Below are 20,241 nucleotides of genomic sequence, written 5' to 3'. Positions count from 1 at the left end.
TAATATGTAAAAATATTTGCAGAAATTAAATTAAATTTTATTCTATATTAAACGCGGTAGTGTATAAATTTTAAAAAATCATTCACACTTAATATATCACTAGCTTAATTTTCAAAGGAACTTCAACGAAGTCACTTTATGTTCGAAACATTAAATGACACGTCACAAATGACGTAGCAATCAACAAGGGAATATTGACTGTTAGGCACGTGTGCGACATCAATGATACACGTGTCAAAATAAGTGTCTGCCTACGTTTCTTGATAGATCATTGTGTTCTTTTTCATTTTATCCATTCAAGCTAATTCACATTCAAATATATTATTGAAGATCTATAAACTGTATACTAATTTGCATATAATAAATTCTACCAGTGCGAACAATAGAACTCCGAGTTTATACTTCAAACCGATTGAAAGCAATTTCGCAAAGAAGAACGGATTGCGCCACGAGCCACGAATCTGCGAAAGGTCGAAGGTTACGAGAAGCGGACCGGATTCAGGTTCTACAGGATATTGTCGGGAAGCCCTGAAAGGTCGCGCATACGGAAGTAACGCTAGCGTGTGCCGGCATTGTGAGCACGTGCCACGAAGCAGTGGTGTTGAAAAAAAAAAGAGAAAAGAAATAGGGTGGCGGAAAGATCATTTAAATAGGGCAAAGTGCACGGCAGCAGCTCGATGTGCACACACATTAGGGGGCCAGGTGAACCCCGACGTTCCGTGAGAATGTTCCGTTCGTCTTGTTTCTCCTTCTTCTTGCCACTATGCGGCAGCTTCTTACGCCTCTTCACGGTTACTTTACTCGCGCAGTAGGTCAGAGGGTCGTTCATGTTATGTCGCGAACAGTGTTAAATATGCGCACACGATAAAGTACGACTCCATTCAGACTGAGCGTGTTCGAACATTCATCGTACGGGTCGCTTCTCGATTGGCTTTTCTCACGATAATTCAGGCCGGGCGCGCATTGTACTTTTCCAAGATCGCTGTAGATGTACCATAATGTGTATACGGTACATTGCTACTTTAATTAGTATCGGAAAATGTCAAAATTATAATCTAATTTCTTGAAAAAAAATTTAATATTTTTATATAAAGAAAAAGTATATATAAAATATATTAAAGAAATTATATAAAATATTTTGTATATAAAGAAAAAGATATTATTAAACGAAGATTAAGAGATAAACATAAACATATCAATATATAAAAATTATACCCGACTTTTGAAAATGTGACTAATTCAATTATTCCGTACTTCGTACGTGTCATATGTCATCGGAAACAAGCCCTCGTTATTTCTCGTCATGAGCATCGAAATGGAACCGACATCGGGGACAAATAAGCGACGTTCTCACGATTACCTTAATTATTGCGAATATCCTGTCTATGGTGTTGATCCTTATATATATACCTTCGGCTTTCTCGGAATATTTACACGCGAGCGAGTCGACGCGTGCGAACGAACATCATAAAGGGTAGTTGATATTTCGGGGGGTTGCAAGTTTGTGGTGGGAGATCACGATTTCATTGGCACGAGCCAAACGACTCGCGACATATGTTCACGGACAGCTGATGCACTTACTATAATAAGTCTTTCTCTCTCTTTCTCTCTCTCTCTTTCTCTGTCTCCGAGGCGGGCACGCGATCGCACGACCCCGTACGCGTGTGTGCATTACACATCACCGGAGAGAGAACCTGGGAAAGTAAAAACCTCGCGACTGCGAGAAGAGTGTGAGAAAATTCATACGCCGCCGCATCTGTGTCGGCTCTCGGCGTTGCAACAACGACAAGAACTTTGTTGGAGAACGCCGTTGCATCAACGTGCACTAATATAATCAATTCTGCTGCTGTCACGCGACTGTGCCACGAAAGTATTATATTATCAATCGCGATATTAACATATGTAAAACCGAAATCTGCTTTAACGCTAACTAATGCATAATAACACGTTTTCCAACTTGTTTCATGGAAATCAAAGTTCTAAATAATCATAAAATATTTTTAATAAATAATATTTATTTTCTCATATAATTAGAAAAATTGTACAGCTACAAAAATACTTTGCAATAAATTATTTCTTTATAAATACAGATAGATTGTTTAAATTATAAAGTATATATATATAATATTATGCAGTATTTTGCTTTCATCTCGATACTATTGTATCGTATTTCTCTCTCATTCTTTATGATAATCTTCCAATCTATTTTTACCTACTTCAAATCGATTGCAATCGTTTCCTTCCTTCCGTTCATCGCGTTGTCTCGCATGCCACGTGCTACAGTGCAAACACGTGCGAAGTGTGCTGAGCACGTGATACAAAATCAATTCTATATTGTTTGTCAACACTCGAGACATATATACATATACACGTGCTCATTAATTGACTGACTGACAATAAGTGAATGACTAGTGTTCTATTAAGATTGTTCTTGAAATTATGTCGCTTTAATTCTGTTATATAATTATAATAATAATAAAATATGTATACAAATCTAATCGAATGCATCTAGTGATAAAAAATGACCAATAAATTAACGAAATAAAATATCATTGCAGAAATTCTAGTAAATATAAGACATAAAGTGTCATAAGTTTTCGAGAGTTTAGGAATCAAAATGTTAAAGTAGATATGCATATATAACACTGTAAAAAACAGCAGTTTAATTGCTAATTAATTAAAATTCTATCAAAACTAAATAATTATTAAGACTCATATCAGATCATTTTTATGTCAAATAATTATACCTAAGTTTTATCTCTTAATATCACAATATAATATTATATATAAAAAATAAAATGTTATTTCAATAAATATTTGATTGTTTGATAAAGTAATAACATTTTACAACAAATCTAATTTCTTCGTGACAAATAAAGCTTACAAAAAAAATCCAAAAATCGCGATTACAAATTTTCATGTCATTTCTCAGAAATCATATTTAGTCCGCTTTCACTGAACACGTTTGGCTTTCGTGGTTACATCTACATCACACGTTTCAGTCAAGTTCCCGCAACATCACGTTAATTAGGTCCCACGAGATCGCGCGGAGACGAAAAGATTCGATCAAAGTTGCGAGAACGGGCGAGCGAGTGAGACAGAAAATGAGTTACGAGCAGCATTATCTCGCAATCGCGTCAGATGCTATCGAAATACCTCCACTTATTAACGACACATGCAATTGACTGATACACGAAGAAGAGTATCTCGAGAGAAAATAAAATAGAAAAAGTAGATAATGTGTAGAAGATTGAGAAAAAGGAGAGAAGAAGGGAAGACGAAGCAGGAAGTCTGATAAAAGAGTCGCGGTAGCAAAAAGAGATGTAACGAAGAAAAAGAACAGAATGACGAACAAGTAGAAGAGAAGATGCCGTAGGGGTCGCAGGAGAACGAGAGGGAGCTGGAGGCTCGAAACGAGCGTGCGTAATTATTCGGTGCGAACGACGTTTAAGTATCCGGCTTGGATCGCGAAATAAGAGAAGTAGTACAGGAGGACAGATGATGCGGAGGAAAAAGCGAGCGGATGAAGAGCGAAAAAAAAAAGAGGAAGAATTCAACTAGCGAGGGGAAGAGACACACGAAATATAGCAGGGACAGAAGATGAAGAAGGAGAAAAAGGAATGGCCGTATAGGATATAATTCAGTCAATGGCTCCAAAATTAGTATCTTAAAGTGCATGGAAGAAATGTGCGCGAGCGCGTCCAAGATACTCGTTTTGCGCGATGACTATTCAAAGCTGGACGATTTTACGAGCAAAATTAAGATTGCGTCCAACGAAAATATCAATTTTCGCCGGCTGACGATATAAATTACGTTAATGAAGCATCTTGCACTTTCTGCGCTAGAATGTTTTAAATATCTGCGCGCGCCAAAAGACTTTTTACTTAATTCTTTGCAGTTATTATCAACGTACCCAATAATTATTCATAATCGAGGCATTACGGACAAATTTCAAGAAATCTACAAATAGTAATAATAATATAAGCGAAAGTGTGAAAAGAGAGAGATTTGGCTTTTTATATATGTTTATCTTTGTAATTAAAATCGTAATTTTTATTTTGCTATTAAAACTATTTTGCACATTTTGTAAGCATAATATTGCACGACATTAATTACACGCATAATAATGTAAAATAAAAAAAAATGTTTAAAGTTATGATTTTTATGTTTGTCTATAATTATCTTAATATTAATATCCAAATATCTATATAATATATTTTTCTATCTTGCTTATTTTCGATAGTTGAATAAGTCCATAGTGCGAACAATATTAAAATGCCATATTAACGAAAAATAAATGAGCTCTTCTCTCCTTATGTAAATCAGTTTTAAATTAACAATTTATATCCTATTATAAAATAATTATACGAGCAACACACACGTAAGGATAATTGTTTCCCAGCAGCTGTGCAATAGTTAATAGAATAAAGTGAGCGAGCTTTTTTTAAAAGAGAGTTATATCATGCAAGTTATTATATTAAAATTAATTCTCCGATCCCATGCATTCACCCGCTTTCATAACGCGATATTCGCAGAAACGCGCCTACTATATACTACTCAAAAACGAAAACAAAAGATCGCCTCAGGGGCAGAATTAATTAATCGCTCCGCCACTCGGTCGTTCAGAGGATCAATTTGTCATACGACCTTTTAGCAAAGAGTTTTATCGAGCTCGTCTGCTACTTCCTTTTCCGCGTTAATACGCGTAAAATAATCCATCAATCGCGCTACTGATGATCGCGGTGCATACCATTTAACAGTGTACAGAACGGAATACGTACATATGCCTATAAATTGATACAAGACACACACAATTCAACACTGTGTAGCCGGTGAGATTGCAATCACGAACCGGAGTTGCGCGCCGGACTTGTGCCCAGCACGCTTCTCATTCGGCGAAGCGGGAGGAGAACCAGAAAGCGAGATGAAGAGAGAAAAGAAACGGCGAGAGAAAGGAGAGAAAGAAGAAAAAGGCGTAGATGCTCGATAAGAAGCTGCAGCACGAGCGTGGAAGCTGCGACTATGGTGGAAGGAGCCGTACCTTATAGATGGACGAGGACAGCTCGTCTATTTTGCCCCGAGACAAGGAGAGAAGAACCGAAGAAGTTGGTCGAGATCTAGTCCTTCCGTATGAGCGCTCGTGGAAATAAGCGCCAATAAACGACAAGGAGAGACAGAGAGGGTAGAATAGCGGAGGGAACGAGAGAAAAGTGCATGAAGGATGAGAGAGAGAAAGAGAGAGGGACGAGTGATTACGAGCCATGCATACCGTGGCACGACCACTCGTCGACGATTAGCCGAGGAGGTAGAGAGCATCGACTCCGCGCCACGACTAGGTGCAACAAGGACGCAGGAACGGTGACGATGGCTTGGTGTGGGCGCGTGTCTGGCAGCTGCCGCTTACAGGTGGTGTGCTTGCTTGGGAACCAACCTCTACGGACAGTTCCCACGGAAGGCCTGTTCCCCACTATGCGGCCCAGCTCGTTCCCTCGCCCCGTCCATGCGGGGCCGCATGCCTATATAAGTCGCAGCCTCGCCCGACCGCGACTACAATCACGCTCTGTTCGTGTTCACTCGAAGGTCGAGCCGAAGGCTTACGTGTTATCCGCACGTTTCCTTCCGCCAACCGTATAAGTGACTCGCAATCGCAGCGACGAACAAGGTTTTCACGAATCGGTGTGATAACACGACGAGATCGCGTTCGCGATAAATCAGTTATCGAGTGAAGTTTTTTCAATTGTGCCGCAAGAGCCTAAATAAAGGATTAATCATGCAGATGCACGAGCAAATTATCATGACTGACGGGCAGGAACAGCCGATTTCTAGGACGTATCAGTATCGAAAGGTAAGTGTCACCTTGACATCTTAACTATACCTGTCGCTCTAATCGCGCCGCGTATTTACATTATTACATTTAACAATGAATTCGTCGTCATGAATTGGTTCCGCGCGTACAATCGTGTATTATATTAAAATGAACCGTAACTGGTGACTATAGCGATTCGTTCGTTTCGATTCGCAGGTGATGAAACCGATGCTGGAGCGCAAACGTAGAGCGCGCATCAACCGTTGCCTGGACGAGCTGAAGGACCTGATGGTGACCGCGCTGGCCGGCGACGGCGAGAACGTGGCGAAGCTGGAGAAGGCTGATATCCTGGAGCTGACGGTGCGTCACCTGCACAAGCTCCAACGTCAGCAGCGTCTCTCGGCAAATCCGGTGATCGACGCGGACCGCTTTCGCGCCGGCTACACGCATTGCGCCAACGAAGTCAGCCGCTGCCTGGCCGCTACCCCTGGTGTTGACGTCGCCCTGGGTACCAAGCTGATGACGCATCTCGGCCACAAGCTCAACTCCATGGACAAGACCGGGCCTTTGACCATCCACGTGACCGCGCCACAATCCTCGCCGTCGCCCTCCAGCGAGCTCAGTTCGGACGAGTACTCGATGCCGTTGACACCGGCTTCCAGCCAACCATCCCCGGTGCGAACCGACATCGACACCGTCTCTCATCAGGGTCTCCTACAGGTGGCCAAGCCGAACGAGCCCATTTGGCGACCGTGGTAAATTTTTGTCCGGCCAATCGACCTCGAAACCGGAGAAAGAGAAGACCGATGTCGGTCTTGCAATTTCGTTTGTGATCTGAACGGAATGAAAAAGCCGCGAGGAAAGAAGAAGAGAGTCTCTACTCGCGTGGGATACAAGAAGACACGCTTAGGCTTAAGGAGTTCCATTTGCTCAAAAGACGCTCAGCGGACGTCATGTTCTCTGGCATTCTGATAATTCGCCGCAAACATCTCGATAACATCGTTCCGCAAGAGTTTCGGAGAAGCACTGGGATCTCGATACGTAGTTTTCTTTCGCGGCCGCGCGCGGCTGAAGCTTTAATTTACTCGACAGTTAGATATTTTCTATTGTTTATTTCATACTTTTATCGAGGATGTTTTTCTTTTTTTATTTTCTCGCCGATTTAACGTTGTTGTACGGAGTCTCTCCATCGGTCAAGAAATCGGAGATGTGGGACAACAACGCGACGAATGATCTCTCGAGCGAGGATTCGATAGCGCGGATTATTACATGTAATGAAAATGACCGAGCGGAGGATCTTGTGATAGAGAAACGTGTACCTGTGATATTTACTGTAGTAGGCGTAGAGAATGATACTAGATTTTTAATAAACATGTTTCATATCTCAGCATAAAATGCGTATCTGCATGATTATTGCCCACCCAAATGATATAAATTGTGATCGATATAAAACTCTGAATAAAAGAATATTGTTTCTTTTCTTCCTTCAAATAACATATTCTTGTGCGTATAGTGTTTTATAAATTTTTCCAATATAAGTAAGAAGAAAATTATATTATTTAAGTTAATCCATATTATATATTATCATAAATTATTTAAATATGCGAAATATGTTAGCTTCTTAAAGTGATTTATAAAGATAAAATTTAAATATTTTATGTACGAGTTGTTAACCTTCAAAGAACTATCAAGGACTATAGTTTTTATTAAGGATAATCAGAATTTTCATGATCAATTCGATGATCGATAAAATAAATTTGTCAATAAACATGGTCAGGAAATATTTATCGCTTTTCCTGAGAAAATTCGCACACATGCGCTTTAGATGTATGCAGTTGTTTCAGAGAAACAAGGTTGTTTTATGCGACTAAAAATTAAAAAAAAATAAGCAAATAGTCAAAAATACACTCACCCTAATGCAACTTCCGGGAATTCGTACGATTCATTCCTTTCCTGCCGACCTGCACACACATATACACATATTGCATTAGTGATTTCTGTAGAAAATATTAATTGAAAATTATAGAGCTGTGGCTTATTTATTTTTATATTTTCATGCTAATATTTGCGCGCTGCGTAAAATTGTTTTGCGACATACCAATCATTGCATTCAGACACACAAATTTATCGCGATAAAACAGATTTCTTATGATGAGAGTAAAAAATTATATTTTTGACAATATATATGTTTCTTTATTTTTTAAATTTCTCGCGGCATGTTAGGACTCGTAAAAATACGTTCAATGCGAAAATTTTACCGTCACACATGCTCCACTTTCGATATACTCTTGTATTTATCATTATTTTTAGCAATTCCTAATTCCACGTTTATCTCGCTTCAGCGCGTCCGCGTGCTACATTCCGTTAAGACAGTAAATGTCACGTTAAAAATAGTTTTTCCGGTACGAAAGGATTAATCAAACGGGAATGTAATGCATTGTTTCGTAGCACGCTTCATTAGCTGCGACTCGCAAAATTTACAATTTGCAAATGTATCGATATCGACGTAGTAATACGCGATTTGGAAACAAGGAGTTTGTTTGAATGCTGCGATCGTGAAAAATCGAATTGCAAATTTTGTAGTGGACAATAAAAATATTATCGGACGGCGTGTCGTGTTACATCAATTAATTCACAAGTGTCGTGTTACATCAATTAATCAACAAGTGATGATTCTACATTTTTGTAGAAACTGCGCCACACACCCATACACATAAAAACAGTCGTGTCAAAAATGATAGCCCCCTTTTTTTATATTTACATTAAATTATCATAAAAGCATCTGAGTTTAATGATTTGAAGACACACATGAAGATGTCTCTATGCAAAAATTGTACGAGTCATATAAATAACTGATTTAAAAATATATATTTCTATTAAATGAATTATAATTATATCATTTTATATAAATTATATTATATTATTCTAACATGAATTATACATAAAAATTGTATACAATCTAAAATTATTCTTAAAATATCTGCTTTAAAATATGTATGTATGCATGTATATGTGAAAAAAGCTCTGCAACTCGAATCTCAGATCGTAATCGCGAGTCGGAATCTGAAATATGATCGTGGAATTTGAAACTTCCGTGTGATATGGCAGTCAATCGCAATCCTGGCCGTATCAACGGAAGTTTTGAAATATCTCGTGATTCAATCTTATATTTTATAACATGCGATTACATACACTCTCTCTCTTTCTCTTTCTCGTTTGTCTGATTGTAATAGTTATTTGCGGACTCCAGGAAGCACAGAAATGCATACGATTAAGCACTCTTAACCCTCTCCTATCTCTAGTTCTCCATAATGCGATTCTCAAATGCAAAAGTCGAACTTAGAAATACCTGATGCGAATCTCTCCTTGATATTTCTCGATTTCGCTCGCAATCAACAACGACCTTTGACACACAAAAATGCGCCATTGCGCGCGCGCGTCGAAATTTGCGCGGGTAACCTCGAAAACGCGGCAGGCGAAGCAAAACAAGCCGAACGAAAAATTATGCGAGTAATCCTGACACGTACAAAAAAATGACATTAACGTTGAAATTCCGGTGGAATCGAAATGATGTCGCGATGATCCCAGTCGTTCCCGATCGTCCCGTACATATTACGCGCATCGCGCGACCAACGATCCGATTTCACCGAGACGTGTCGTCGTTCGCGGCGAGATTAAGGTTAGCGTCACCGGGGATCGCGAATGCGAATCGACGTCCCGATTATCGATCCCCGTTACCGCTCGGCGAAATCGCGCGCCCGAATTCGTCCCTACGACATCTCGGGTAACGCGCGACGACCGTGAACGGCCGATTCGATCGATTGTCCGCGAGAAACGGCAGTCAAGGTTAAGTGCCGATCCCGAAGGACTCTTATGGTAGAAGAGCGTCGGCGAGACTCACATACTGGCGTTGCAAAAAAGAGGCGTCACTCGTTCCGCCTCCGTGAACTCGCCAGGTACGACCGGGTACTCGACGCACGAACCAGATGATCCCTCGGGATGTCAGTCAACACGGACACTCCGGAAAGAGCGAAAGCACTCGACACTTCGATATTATACTCACTTTTTCGATAAGCGAACCGCCACTCAGCTGTGCACGTGCTGTCACCACAGGTGTACGACCACGCTTCGCCGTCATCTTGCGTCATTTCGACGAAACTATTATCGCGCCGCGTCGATAATATCGGATTAAGAAGAACGCGGTAGGTAATGTAGAATTCTGTCCCGCGAATGGTACAATGTGTTCTCGTATATAGTAATCGACGAACAATGATAGAAATATCTAATATAATATAGTACATGTATAATATAATATGTAATAAAATATACAAAGGTTTTTAATATATATAAAATAATGATAATAATATAATTTATTATATTATATTATACAAATAATAGATATATTATATTGTTATATATATTAATTATATAATATAAAATAATATTCTACTAATATATAATATATATCAAGACTTTTTCAAGGAGAGATTCTTTTAAATTCATATATTTCATATTCGATTTTTTATAATACTCAAGGAGAGCTCCGTCTTTAAAATAAATAAATCATTTTTACCATGTAATTGTTCTGCCGTTGCCCGATACCACCCTGGGCCTCCTCCTCCTCTCAGAGAACTTGCACATCACTCGCACTTGCACTCGCGTTATTTTTTTCGTTCGCGACGCCCGGGTTTTAATTATCATATTTTCGACGCGTTTCGCTAAAACGCGAGATTCGCGGGAGCTTATTTGCACGCGAATAGAACCGATGCTCCGTTTTCGCGACGCCGCTTTTCTCAAGGTCACTTCTCGAAGGGCCTTATTTTATAATCGAACGCGGCGACTTCCTCCGCGACGCACTCAGGAGTCGCCAATATTCCAAAATTGACTATTCCCTTGTGTATCCTGTTTGTTCCCTTATGTATCCTGCAAAATATAAATACATCGAAATTATATGATGATATTTAAAATAATTAATTCGAAAAATAAAATTTATTTATATCGAGAATATTTAATTAATAATAAATCAATTAATTTACCATAGAGTTGCTCCACCGTTGCCTGATGCCACCCTGGGCCTCCTTCTCCTCTCAGAGAAGCTTCGAAACCTCGAAACTCACTGTGACGTCACGCGTAGTTTCGGAGACACGAAAGATACTGTGACGAGAAAAAATTTTGTTATGCGAGATTCGCGGCCAACGAGATCAATCTCGCTCCTGCGATCACGATCAAGATGTCAGGACACGCGACGCGGTCAGATTTATACGATAATTAACGAGGGGAGATGCTAATTAATATTAATATACGTACTTTCACGGACCGGCCGCGCAAACTTGTCCCGTACAACTCGGAAGTGCAGCTAAAATGGCCGCGTTCTAGATTGTGTTCAAAAATATGTTCACCAAGGGTGAAGCTCTGTTTGACCAATCAGGACGAAGAGATCCTCGATCTCTGATTGGTCGATCGAATTTTGCACTTTGATGGACAGTTTTCCGAACGCGACTCTAATGTTCCTTCCGACCGCCAGAGGGCGACACTGATACCGTGTAACCACAAAAGTCTGCATCCGCATCAGTCTTGCGTGAGACATGCAGTGTGGTGGATGAGTAGAAGATCGGACACATGAATCTGAAATACAATAGAAAAGCAGTATTTTAATCGAAAAATTGATGTAGGAAATCTTAAGGCTCGTCTACATATATGCAGTATGCAATTCAGAGTAAAGACCCATTTCGTACTGCTTATTAAATATTGAATCAATTGCATAATTAATTAATATATTTTTATATATGTATTGTAATAATAATTTTAATGCCTGCATTGTAATTTTTGCACATACACATCTTTTTTTAACATTTTTTATTATTCGACGGACCATTCCATTAATTTATACTTCTATATTTTTAAACGCGTTCTTTTATTTTTGCTCATTAGCAGTGACAATTATTTTGTTCAAAATTATTTACATAAATTTTAAAAATATTTCTTATAGTTTTTGCAGGCCGTTTTATTAATGTTTTCTCATATTTCTAAATGTTCTTTTTTTTAAGTTTTCATACATTATAGCGATAAGTATTCTTTAGAATTTTAAGGTTACTATTTAGAAACTTTAATGTTAGGTTATAATTATTTCTATCAAAAATGATTTTTTTTGTCAAAAATACTAATAACGCATTAATTTGTTAATTAAATTGCAAAATAATAATATGTTATAATTAAATTATTATTTACAGCATATTATTATTTTTAAATTTAATTAGCAAATTAATGCTTTAATCAGCTAATTCCTGTCAAAAAATATTAACCGAATTTTAATTATTATAAACATTCTTATAAACATTCTTAATTATTATAAACACATTATTACAATATATTATTATTTTGAATTTTTATAACATTTTTAAAATTTAATTATCAAATTAATATTTTAATCAGCTGACTTCTGTCGAAAATATTAATCGAGGATAAAGTATTATATTTATTTGAGATAACAAAATGAATTTCTTCTAGTTCTTTTATTAGGCCGTATAAAGTGCATTGATCGCTTTTATTTGGTTTCTATGTCAACCATTCGTGCTGTACGAATATATAGTTCATATTTGTAAGGCTGCAGGCTACAGTTTCTCTGCAGAACTCAAGCTAGTTATATCAACAAAAACTTTGTTTTCTGTACAGCAGTTGTATAATTTTTCTCTTTTAAAATGGTCCGGAAAAAAATACATTGTCCAGAAATGCGGACGACGTATCTCTTGAAACCTGGACACATAATCGAGAATATCAGAGTGAGTGTTTCCATATTTTCCAAATAAATTTTCTGAACCTCATAAACATCAAATTTTTTGCGCTTTATTTTAAGAAATATCGTGTCTTTTTACAGCCATCTGAAAGAACTAGGGCGTTAATAATGACGAAGAACGCTTTTCAACGTTTCATGGATTATACTACAGAAGATGATAGAATAATAGAACAACAAAAAAAGGAAGCTGCAAAAATAGCAGGACTAAAGAAAATAACTTATGAAAAAAGTAAAGCATGGGACAGTAAAATAGAAGTACGTTTGATATATTTTCAATTTTTACAATACAATATGTTCTAATCAAATAACAAAAATATTTAATTTAAAAACATATTTTAAGATGTACTTCACTTGCACTTTCAAAACTTGTAATGAAAAGAATCAGAGTGAAATATCTTGCACTTCAAAGCAAAAATAATGTCCAAGCAAAGTACATCTTAAAAAATATATAAATAAAGTTTATTATATATTTTTTTCTCTTCAAATTCTTATTATATATACATATATAACGTTATTAAAACGAAAATTGAAACTTGAACATTGAAAAAATTTACAGAATATTAAGGCAAAGCAGAGAGAAGAGTTATTGTCAAAAAGAAAAAAAGCTGAGGAAGAAAGAAAGATGTTCGTAAAGGAAATGGCGGAAAAAAAAGCAGCAGAGCGCGCAGAAGTGGTACAGCAAGCAAGGAAATTGCTTCAGCAAAAAAAACCTTTGTGCCGGCGAATTAATCGCGCTCTTTTCGCCTCTGAGGTATCTTTTTGCGAAATAAATATTCACATAATTTCTTATCGTTAATAAAATTATAATTATTCATGATCTCATCAGTGTCTTAGAGAACTGGATGCCCAAGTAACATTTCAGAAGACAATTAGGATGATGGACAAAGAACAGGATGTTGAATATGCTAATTCAATTAAGACAAATGTCGCGAAATATGAAGAACAGAAAAAGCAAGAAGAAAAGGAGCGAGCAAGAAAGACAGAAGATTACAAAATGGAATTGAAGAAACAGTAAAGATTAATGTTAATAATAATATTAATATGAAAATGTATGAGAATATTTGATGATTTTTAATTATTTATCGAAATTATTTGAAATATTTCTAGGAATATTAATAATAGTATATCTGTATAATTATTATAGAATATCAGAGAGTCAAAGAGAAAAAGATGGATATATATACATATATTTTTAATATATATTATACTGTGTCACACACATTAATTATTATTAGATTAATTATAAATTAGGATTGAGGAAAATGAACGAGAAAATAAATTCAAAGCAATGGAGGAGCTAAAAGCTGAAAAACAATATCAAAAAAATATGATCCAAAATATGCAACTCATAAAAGAGAAAGAAATGCAAGACGTACGTTTTGATATTTATTGTAAACATTGTTTTATGTTTTCCAGAACATTTAATATATGTAATCATATATTTTATTTATAGATATTAAACAAAAAGAAGAAACTTCAGCAATTTTTCAAGGAAGCGATAGAGAAAAAGAAACAATTTGAACTGGAATTGAAGCGCAACGAAGAATTCGAGGATCAAGCATTGGAAGTCTACCGAAAAGCTAAAGATCAAATACAAAATATTCATAAATCAATAATGTTGAAAGAAAAAAAAGAGAAACAGCATCAAGCACAAATTATAAGTCAGATAATATTTTTTAAAACAAATTCGATACAAAATTAAAACAAATTCGTGATAACTGTTAATTAATAATATAATTCTTTTTCAGCGGAAAATTATGAATCAACCGAACCAATTCGCAAAATTAAAGAGCGAGAAATCTTGCAAAAAGCAGCAGAAGAGAAAGAGGCAATCGAAACAGAAAAACGGAAAGCACACAAAGAACGAGAAGAAACAATGCACGCTCTTATGGAAGAATATAAGCTTCGTGATATGGCTATTAGAACAAAGCAAAAACAAGAGGAAAAAGATTTGAAAATTTGGGAGATGATGCAAAGGTTTAAGAGAAACGAATATGACAAACAAACCAAGTTGGAAGAACAGAAGCGACAATGGCAACAGAAATTAGACTACAGAATTGAATTGCAGAAAACTGCTGTAAGAAAGTAGATTTGATAATGATCAAAATTGAACATTTTTAATATAAACATAAATTAACTTTTAGTATAAATTTTTAATATAAACGTAATTAACATAAATCAATGAAAATTTTTAGTATTGTATTTTTCATATCGTATGTTAAACTAAATTTTCGAAAATAATTGTTTCTTGTTTTATATTGAATTTTATTATTAAAATATGTTTTTTCAGTGTATTACTTTACAATTTATATTTATAATATACTTTTCCATTTTCAAACTTCTATTTTTTCTATTTAAAATATACTTAAAATAAATTTTTACGGTATTTTCTTTGCAAAATGTATCAAATATATATAAAAAGAGTAATTAGTAATTATATAATGATTGACATTAGGAGGAGAAACAAATCGAAAAAAAGCGCGAGGAAGTTCTTGAAGTCGAAGCTACGAGCATGAAAGCTGTGATCGAGAAGGCCAATCGGAAAATTTTAGCTTATGGCAATGAAGTTTTAAAAGAATCGAAGGGTGTGAGACCACTTTATCCAATCATTAAAGCTGTAGAAGTAAGTTTGAACATAATAATTTTAAATTTATTATAATAACTCAATAATTATAAATAATTTTTAAAAATTATTTTTGTGATTACTAAGGAATGTAAGAAGGAAATGGGATTAATATAAAAAAATCAAAGAAACTATCAAAACAGATCGGCTGAAGAGAAAGTATGGAATCCGCCGTTGTGTTTGCATAAAATTTATGCCGATCAATCAAATATATTGTTTCCAATCATTGTTTGTAATAAACAGCACTAATTTATATCTTCCGTAGTTATATCGTGAGTCATATGCATCATTCGATTATTATGCTATTTATTAGAAATATTTCCGCACCGTCAAACTTATAACTACTCATAAATATAACTACTCATATTTTCTAATTACGAAACTAAGACAAAACTTAGACAAAAATTAATACAAGCACCAATGCAAATATATATTCATTATAATTTATAATATTATATATATGTAATATGCTATAGTGTTCTATGTAGGTATAATAACAGACCAGTACACACTATCATATTTCTTGTCAAAAATATTGTATATTTTTATTTTTTTTCTTTCGATAAAACTTCCAAAAAATTGTTTTTGAAATATCTTATTTTTTACATATATTAATACTATATTTATTTATAAAATTTTGTATTCTGTGTAAATTACCGAGTACTTTATCGATCTATATGACCCTAATTAATATAATTAAATATAACATCCTGCTGATTCATCAAGATAATCAATGTATGCTAGATCAATTAATAAAAAATTAACTTAGTAAAACGGAGATTTGTTTGTTAAATAATTCAAATTTTAAAAATTAAATTTTTATCAATTAATTTTAGGCTTATCTAAGTTTCTGAAAATACTTTTCTTCGTGTGATTAGTTTTTTACAATATGCACTATTTAATTCTTATTTTTTATAAATCAATTTTATTTTGGCGCTTCTCCCTCTGCGCAGTATTAATACCCTATTATTATATAATTGATCAAATAAATTTCTCGAATTAGTCTAGAAAAGTTGTTAAGACTTGTGTGAATCACCTTGTATACATATATATCGAATAAGTATCGATAATTTAATGTCATAATGTAAATGTAAATCATCTTATGAAAATGTGTTTAGCAAGTTTCATGAAATTTGACATTTCACAAAGTTTTTAATATATATATTTAAACTTGAGATGAAATTCAAATAGAAGAAAAATATTTTATCTTGAAGAAAAGAAAAACTAATTATTTATATCAAACATATTTATAAATACTTTTATTTCGTCAAATACAATAAGCTATTGACAATGTCGGATAAAGATAGGGAGTCGAAAGAAAAAAGGGCACAACCTATACCACCACTGATGAATTTTTTACTTGGTGGATTTTCTGGGTAATTTGCAATAATTGTAAAGAATTAATAAAATATGACATTTTATTAAATATCCGCTTTTATTTCAGAATGGCGGGAACTTGCGTGGTTCATCCAATGGATGTGATCAAGAACAGAATGCAAATACATAAGGGGAAAACATCGATTTTGAACATAATTAGTACAACATACAAAGAAGGTATCACTTCGTTTTACAGCGGTTTGACAGCTGGTCTCGTGAGACAAGCCACATATACGACTGTACGACTTGGAATTTACAATCAGTTGCAAGATTCTTGGAGGTAAATCATCAAGATATCATCACGAACAAATAAAAAAATTGTTAGAAAAGATATATATAAGATTTATAAATAATGTGAAACTCAAAAAAAGAAATAACATCTGAATGACTTATTACATGCTGTATTATATCAATTACATAATTCAAATAATTTAATTAAACAGTATAATTACAATGATTGTATAATTAAAGTGATATTTGGCTGCATACACATACACACATAATTTTGAAAAAAATTAATTGTATTTTATGTACATTTAGACAAACATACGTCACTCGTCCCAATTTCATTGCTTTGATGTTTATGGCTGGGACTGCTGGTGCCGTGGGATCTTTTGTTGGAACACCAGCCGACGTTGCTCTCGTAAGAATGACAACAGATGGTAGATTGCCAGTAGGTAACGATACATTTTTTAACAAAATAATTAGTGCACTAATTTTTATATATATTTTATATTAGAAGAAAAATTTCTTTTATATAAGAGAACTTTTTATTTTTTTAATGCTTAAATGCTCAAATCTATAATTGTTTTTTTATTTTTTAATATTTAGAACAACGGAGAAATTACAAAAATGTGTTCGACGCATTCACCAGAATCGCTAGAGAGGAAGGAGTGTTTACTCTTTGGAGAGGAAGCACGGCTACGATAGGAAGGGCTGTTGTCGTCAACGTTTCGCAGCTAGCAACTTATAGCCAAGTGAAACATTTGATAGCCTCACGAAGTATATATTTAATTAGTTTTTAATATTTTGTAATTCGTATTTTTGATGCTTTGATTTCTTGAATATACATGCATATATATCAACATAAGCTTCGAAAGAGTGTTATAAAAGTTTTTACAGAAATGTTCTTAGACATTTTTTACATATTATTCCATCTTTCTATAATTCACGAAAAATGATTTGCCAATGATTTTTGTAGCGAATGTTAAGGAAGGTATAAGTTTGCATTTTGGCGCATCGATGATATCAGGATTTATCACTACTTTCAATTCCATGCCCTTTGATATTACCAAGACCAGGTTATTATATTAAGTTTTTTGGAGAACTAATCCTTTAAAAAATTGCATAGATTATAATTATTTCATATCTGCAGAATACAAAACATGAAAATTATCGACAAACCTCCAGGTATGATCTCAGTTATGATGTCGATAGCAAAGAATGAGGGAATGGGGTCTCTCTGGAAAGGTTTTTGGCCAACTTACTGCAGAATAGGCCCACATACGGTACTAACTCTTGTTATTAACGAACAATTGATGAACTTATATAAAACATATTCTCAGTAATAATTAAAAATTGTGCAAATTAAAGCTCGTGTATTTATATTTTTATATATTATTATATACATTCAGAATTGTAAATTACATATAAAAATTTTCAAGTTAAATTTTATACGTTTGAAATAATATTGTCACTAATTTAATTAAATAATTGCAAATTTATATATCTGTTATTTTATTTTAATCATTTTGTAATATGCCATTTTTAAGAAATAGTTAACATAGCCACAGATAAGTTTCTTATGAAGCCGAAAAAAATGTAAAATACATTTGATGAAGTTGATCGGCGCACACCATAGTAATTACAGTGTTAGGTGCCGCTCTGTAATAATATGGGAGTAAACCACGCCATAACGTTATTAAGCCTTCTGTTCTAACTATATTAATAATCATAGCAATGATATTAGGTGATTTCGTGGACTGTCTCCAGTTTTGAATCCTATAAGAATAATCGATATATTTAAAGATTCAAAGCACATTATCTTGCATTCGAATTCTATCACACTTTACCTAGTTTTAGCAACGTCCACCGGAATCGAGGCAAAACATGTAATTATACTGGACATCAAGGCAGCAGCAAATTGCAATGATATACCATTTTGAATATATCCTATCATGTTAAAAATATTTATTATTAAATTTCTAATTAAAATCATTGCGCGATTGATAAATTCTTATTAATTATATCATTATTAATTAATTTTCTTCTTTTAAAATGTATTAAAATAGTATAATATCAATTACCTGTGTCTTGCAGCATCATTTTGGCTCTAGTGTAAGTGCCTAATTGTGCTCCATTGACAATTGCTGCTCTGCTCATTGTCGGCACTGCTCCTCTCCACAATGCAGTAAATCCTTCGGTTTTCCATACGTCGAAGATGCCACTGACAGCATTCTTATAATTCTTTCGCTTTTCTAAATATTAATACAAAAATGTATAAAGCAGTTGAAACGTTTATATCTCTTTATTGTCTCAAATCATATAAAAAATAACATAAATGAGAAAAAAGTAAATTACCTGCTGGCAAATTTATGTCAGCTACCATGCGTATCAATATCAAATCTGTAGGGGTACCAATAAAGGAGCCCATCATGCCAGCTATCATCCCAAGACTAATCATCGTTACATAATTTAAATAACCAAAATGTTGTCTAGAAAAAAAGAATATTTAACTGACATTTAAAAACACCACTGAACAATAAATCAATTAATTTATACATGATATATTCAAGATAATTTAACTCTACGAATTACGATTAATTTTTCAACATGTTCAATAATTGCTATATATTACTTTCCCATATCCAACAACGTGGTATAAATTCCAAGTCTACTGGTTGTATAAGTCAATTGACGAAGAACAGCTGCGCTCAATCCCGTATAAAAACTACGAACTCCGTTTGTGCTAAACGTTTGCAATGCTGTATCGTATAAAGTATTACGTGACACTTGCATACGTATTTTAAGAACATCCATAGGATGCGTTACGATCTGAGCTGTCACTCTGTCATTAGCGAAATAAAATTGTCATGGATTACGAAAATATTTATTCTATTATATATTTGTGCATCGAGAGAGTCGGAAATAATATTGATTATTATTATTACAGGAAATAGAAATGTTTTTACCCCGATATGCCACCTATTACAAAGTTGACAAATGTCGGCACTTTGGCGTCTTGAATCGACGCTGACATTGATGCATTCTCTTTTTCTCATGCTAGCTTATAATCTTTCGATAACGAAGTCTTTAATAAAATTTTTTAAATATCATAATATTATAATAAGTTTTAACTTGCTATTTTAATTTTCATATCTCTCTTGTATGAATATAGCTTTATATCATATCCCTTTCTAAAAAAGGCAGTTAACTGCGTGAATTCAATTTGTATCGAAATTTTGAAACCTCTTTTCCGCGACGCTGATTGGTTGTCTCGAAGTTTGTTTCGCAGCTTGAATCACAACCAAAATATGACAGATCTACTTTGAAACATTCTAAAAGAAAAACATGTAACAATATAACGAAAGTTTATATCATAAAAAAATTAAGTATGATTGAAAGCTAAATTTATGTGAAAAT

The 20,241-nt window shown here is 34.4% G+C and overlaps 5 protein-coding genes across 7 annotated transcripts in view; 3 read left to right on the top strand and 2 right to left on the bottom strand.

The window, feature by feature from the left end:
- Positions 1-10,470, bottom strand: part of LOC114942025 (tubulin monoglutamylase TTLL4) — a 137,473-nt gene extending 127,003 nt beyond the window's left edge. Inside the window, exons 1-2 of one of the 3 annotated variants that reach the window (XM_029317290.2) lie at positions 10,380-10,470; positions 7,719-7,767 (exon numbers count right to left, since the gene is read on the bottom strand). The gene's annotated coding sequence lies outside the window, so the exon portion shown is untranslated. Of the gene's footprint in view, positions 1-7,718; positions 7,768-9,707; positions 9,949-10,379 lie in introns of those variants that run through there. The other 2 variants (XM_029317287.2, XM_029317288.2) reach the window with 2 other exon arrangements.
- On the top strand, positions 5,563-7,201 carry LOC114942026 (enhancer of split mgamma protein). The gene is made up of 2 exons (XM_029317291.2): positions 5,563-5,845; positions 6,023-7,201. Exons 1-2 carry the CDS (start codon positions 5,771-5,773, stop codon positions 6,563-6,565), a joined length of 618 nt encoding a protein of 205 aa, XP_029173124.2. The 5' UTR covers positions 5,563-5,770; the 3' UTR covers positions 6,566-7,201.
- Positions 10,471-12,323: 1,853 nt separating the features above from the next.
- On the top strand, positions 12,324-15,411 carry LOC114942035 (uncharacterized). Its single transcript, XM_029317303.2, has 9 exons — positions 12,324-12,585; positions 12,681-12,854; positions 13,156-13,350; positions 13,426-13,610; positions 13,851-13,971; positions 14,053-14,260; positions 14,348-14,676; positions 15,055-15,222; positions 15,310-15,411. Exons 1-9 carry the CDS (start codon positions 12,505-12,507, stop codon positions 15,337-15,339), a joined length of 1,491 nt encoding a protein of 496 aa, XP_029173136.2. The 5' UTR covers positions 12,324-12,504; the 3' UTR covers positions 15,340-15,411.
- A 1,050-nt stretch (positions 15,412-16,461) lies between these two features.
- On the top strand, positions 16,462-18,225 carry LOC114942036 (mitochondrial 2-oxoglutarate/malate carrier protein). The gene is made up of 6 exons (XM_029317305.2): positions 16,462-16,598; positions 16,667-16,879; positions 17,140-17,276; positions 17,431-17,601; positions 17,801-17,900; positions 17,975-18,225. The coding sequence occupies exons 1-6, from the start codon at positions 16,513-16,515 to the stop codon at positions 18,165-18,167; spliced, it is 900 nt and encodes a 299-aa protein (XP_029173138.1). The 5' UTR covers positions 16,462-16,512; the 3' UTR covers positions 18,168-18,225.
- Positions 18,226-18,401: 176 nt separating this feature from the next.
- LOC114942013 (mitochondrial 2-oxoglutarate/malate carrier protein) lies at positions 18,402-19,858 on the bottom strand. The gene is made up of 6 exons (XM_029317260.2): positions 19,791-19,858; positions 19,457-19,666; positions 19,180-19,313; positions 18,906-19,076; positions 18,672-18,771; positions 18,402-18,600 (listed from the first exon to the last, which is right to left on the bottom strand). The coding sequence occupies exons 1-6, from the start codon at positions 19,856-19,858 to the stop codon at positions 18,402-18,404; spliced, it is 882 nt and encodes a 293-aa protein (XP_029173093.2).
- Positions 19,859-20,241: the final 383 nt, after the last annotated feature.

The sequence above is a fragment of the Nylanderia fulva genome, unplaced genomic scaffold (assembly GCF_048542155.1).
Source record: "Nylanderia fulva isolate GAGA-0341 unplaced genomic scaffold, ASM4854215v1 Scaffold5, whole genome shotgun sequence".
In the NCBI taxonomy this organism is placed as follows: Eukaryota; Metazoa; Arthropoda; class Insecta; order Hymenoptera; family Formicidae; genus Nylanderia; species Nylanderia fulva.
This window is presented reverse-complemented; position numbering and strand designations above follow the sequence as displayed.

What these genes read in the sequence shown, in the direction of transcription:
- LOC114942036 (XM_029317305.2), top strand. Translation starts at nt 16,513, where the DNA reads ATGTCGGATAAAGATAGGGAGTCGAAAGAAAAAAGGGCACAACCTATA. An exon ending in CAGTTGCAAGATTCTTGGAG is followed by an intron (nt 16,880 to 17,139) that starts GTAAATCATCAA and finishes ATGTACATTTAG; the next exon opens with ACAAACATACGTCACTCGTC. An exon ending in ACATTTGATAGCCTCACGAA is followed by an intron (nt 17,602 to 17,800) that starts GTATATATTTAA and finishes TGATTTTTGTAG; the next exon opens with CGAATGTTAAGGAAGGTATA.
- LOC114942026 (XM_029317291.2), top strand. Translation starts at nt 5,771, where the DNA reads ATGCAGATGCACGAGCAAATTATCATGACTGACGGGCAGGAACAGCCG. An exon ending in GGACGTATCAGTATCGAAAG is followed by an intron (nt 5,846 to 6,022) that starts GTAAGTGTCACC and finishes TTCGATTCGCAG; the next exon opens with GTGATGAAACCGATGCTGGA.
- LOC114942035 (XM_029317303.2), top strand. Translation starts at nt 12,505, where the DNA reads ATGGTCCGGAAAAAAATACATTGTCCAGAAATGCGGACGACGTATCTC. An exon ending in CATGGGACAGTAAAATAGAA is followed by an intron (nt 12,855 to 13,155) that starts GTACGTTTGATA and finishes AAAAATTTACAG; the next exon opens with AATATTAAGGCAAAGCAGAG. An exon ending in AAGAGAAAGAAATGCAAGAC is followed by an intron (nt 13,972 to 14,052) that starts GTACGTTTTGAT and finishes TTTTATTTATAG; the next exon opens with ATATTAAACAAAAAGAAGAA.
- LOC114942013 (XM_029317260.2), bottom strand. Translation starts at nt 19,858, where the DNA reads ATGTCAGCGTCGATTCAAGACGCCAAAGTGCCGACATTTGTCAACTTT. An exon ending in GTAATAGGTGGCATATCGGG is followed by an intron (nt 19,667 to 19,790) that starts GTAAAAACATTT and finishes CGCTAATGACAG; the next exon opens with AGTGACAGCTCAGATCGTAA. An exon ending in GTGGACGTTGCTAAAACTAG is followed by an intron (nt 18,601 to 18,671) that starts GTAAAGTGTGAT and finishes TTATTCTTATAG; the next exon opens with GATTCAAAACTGGAGACAGT.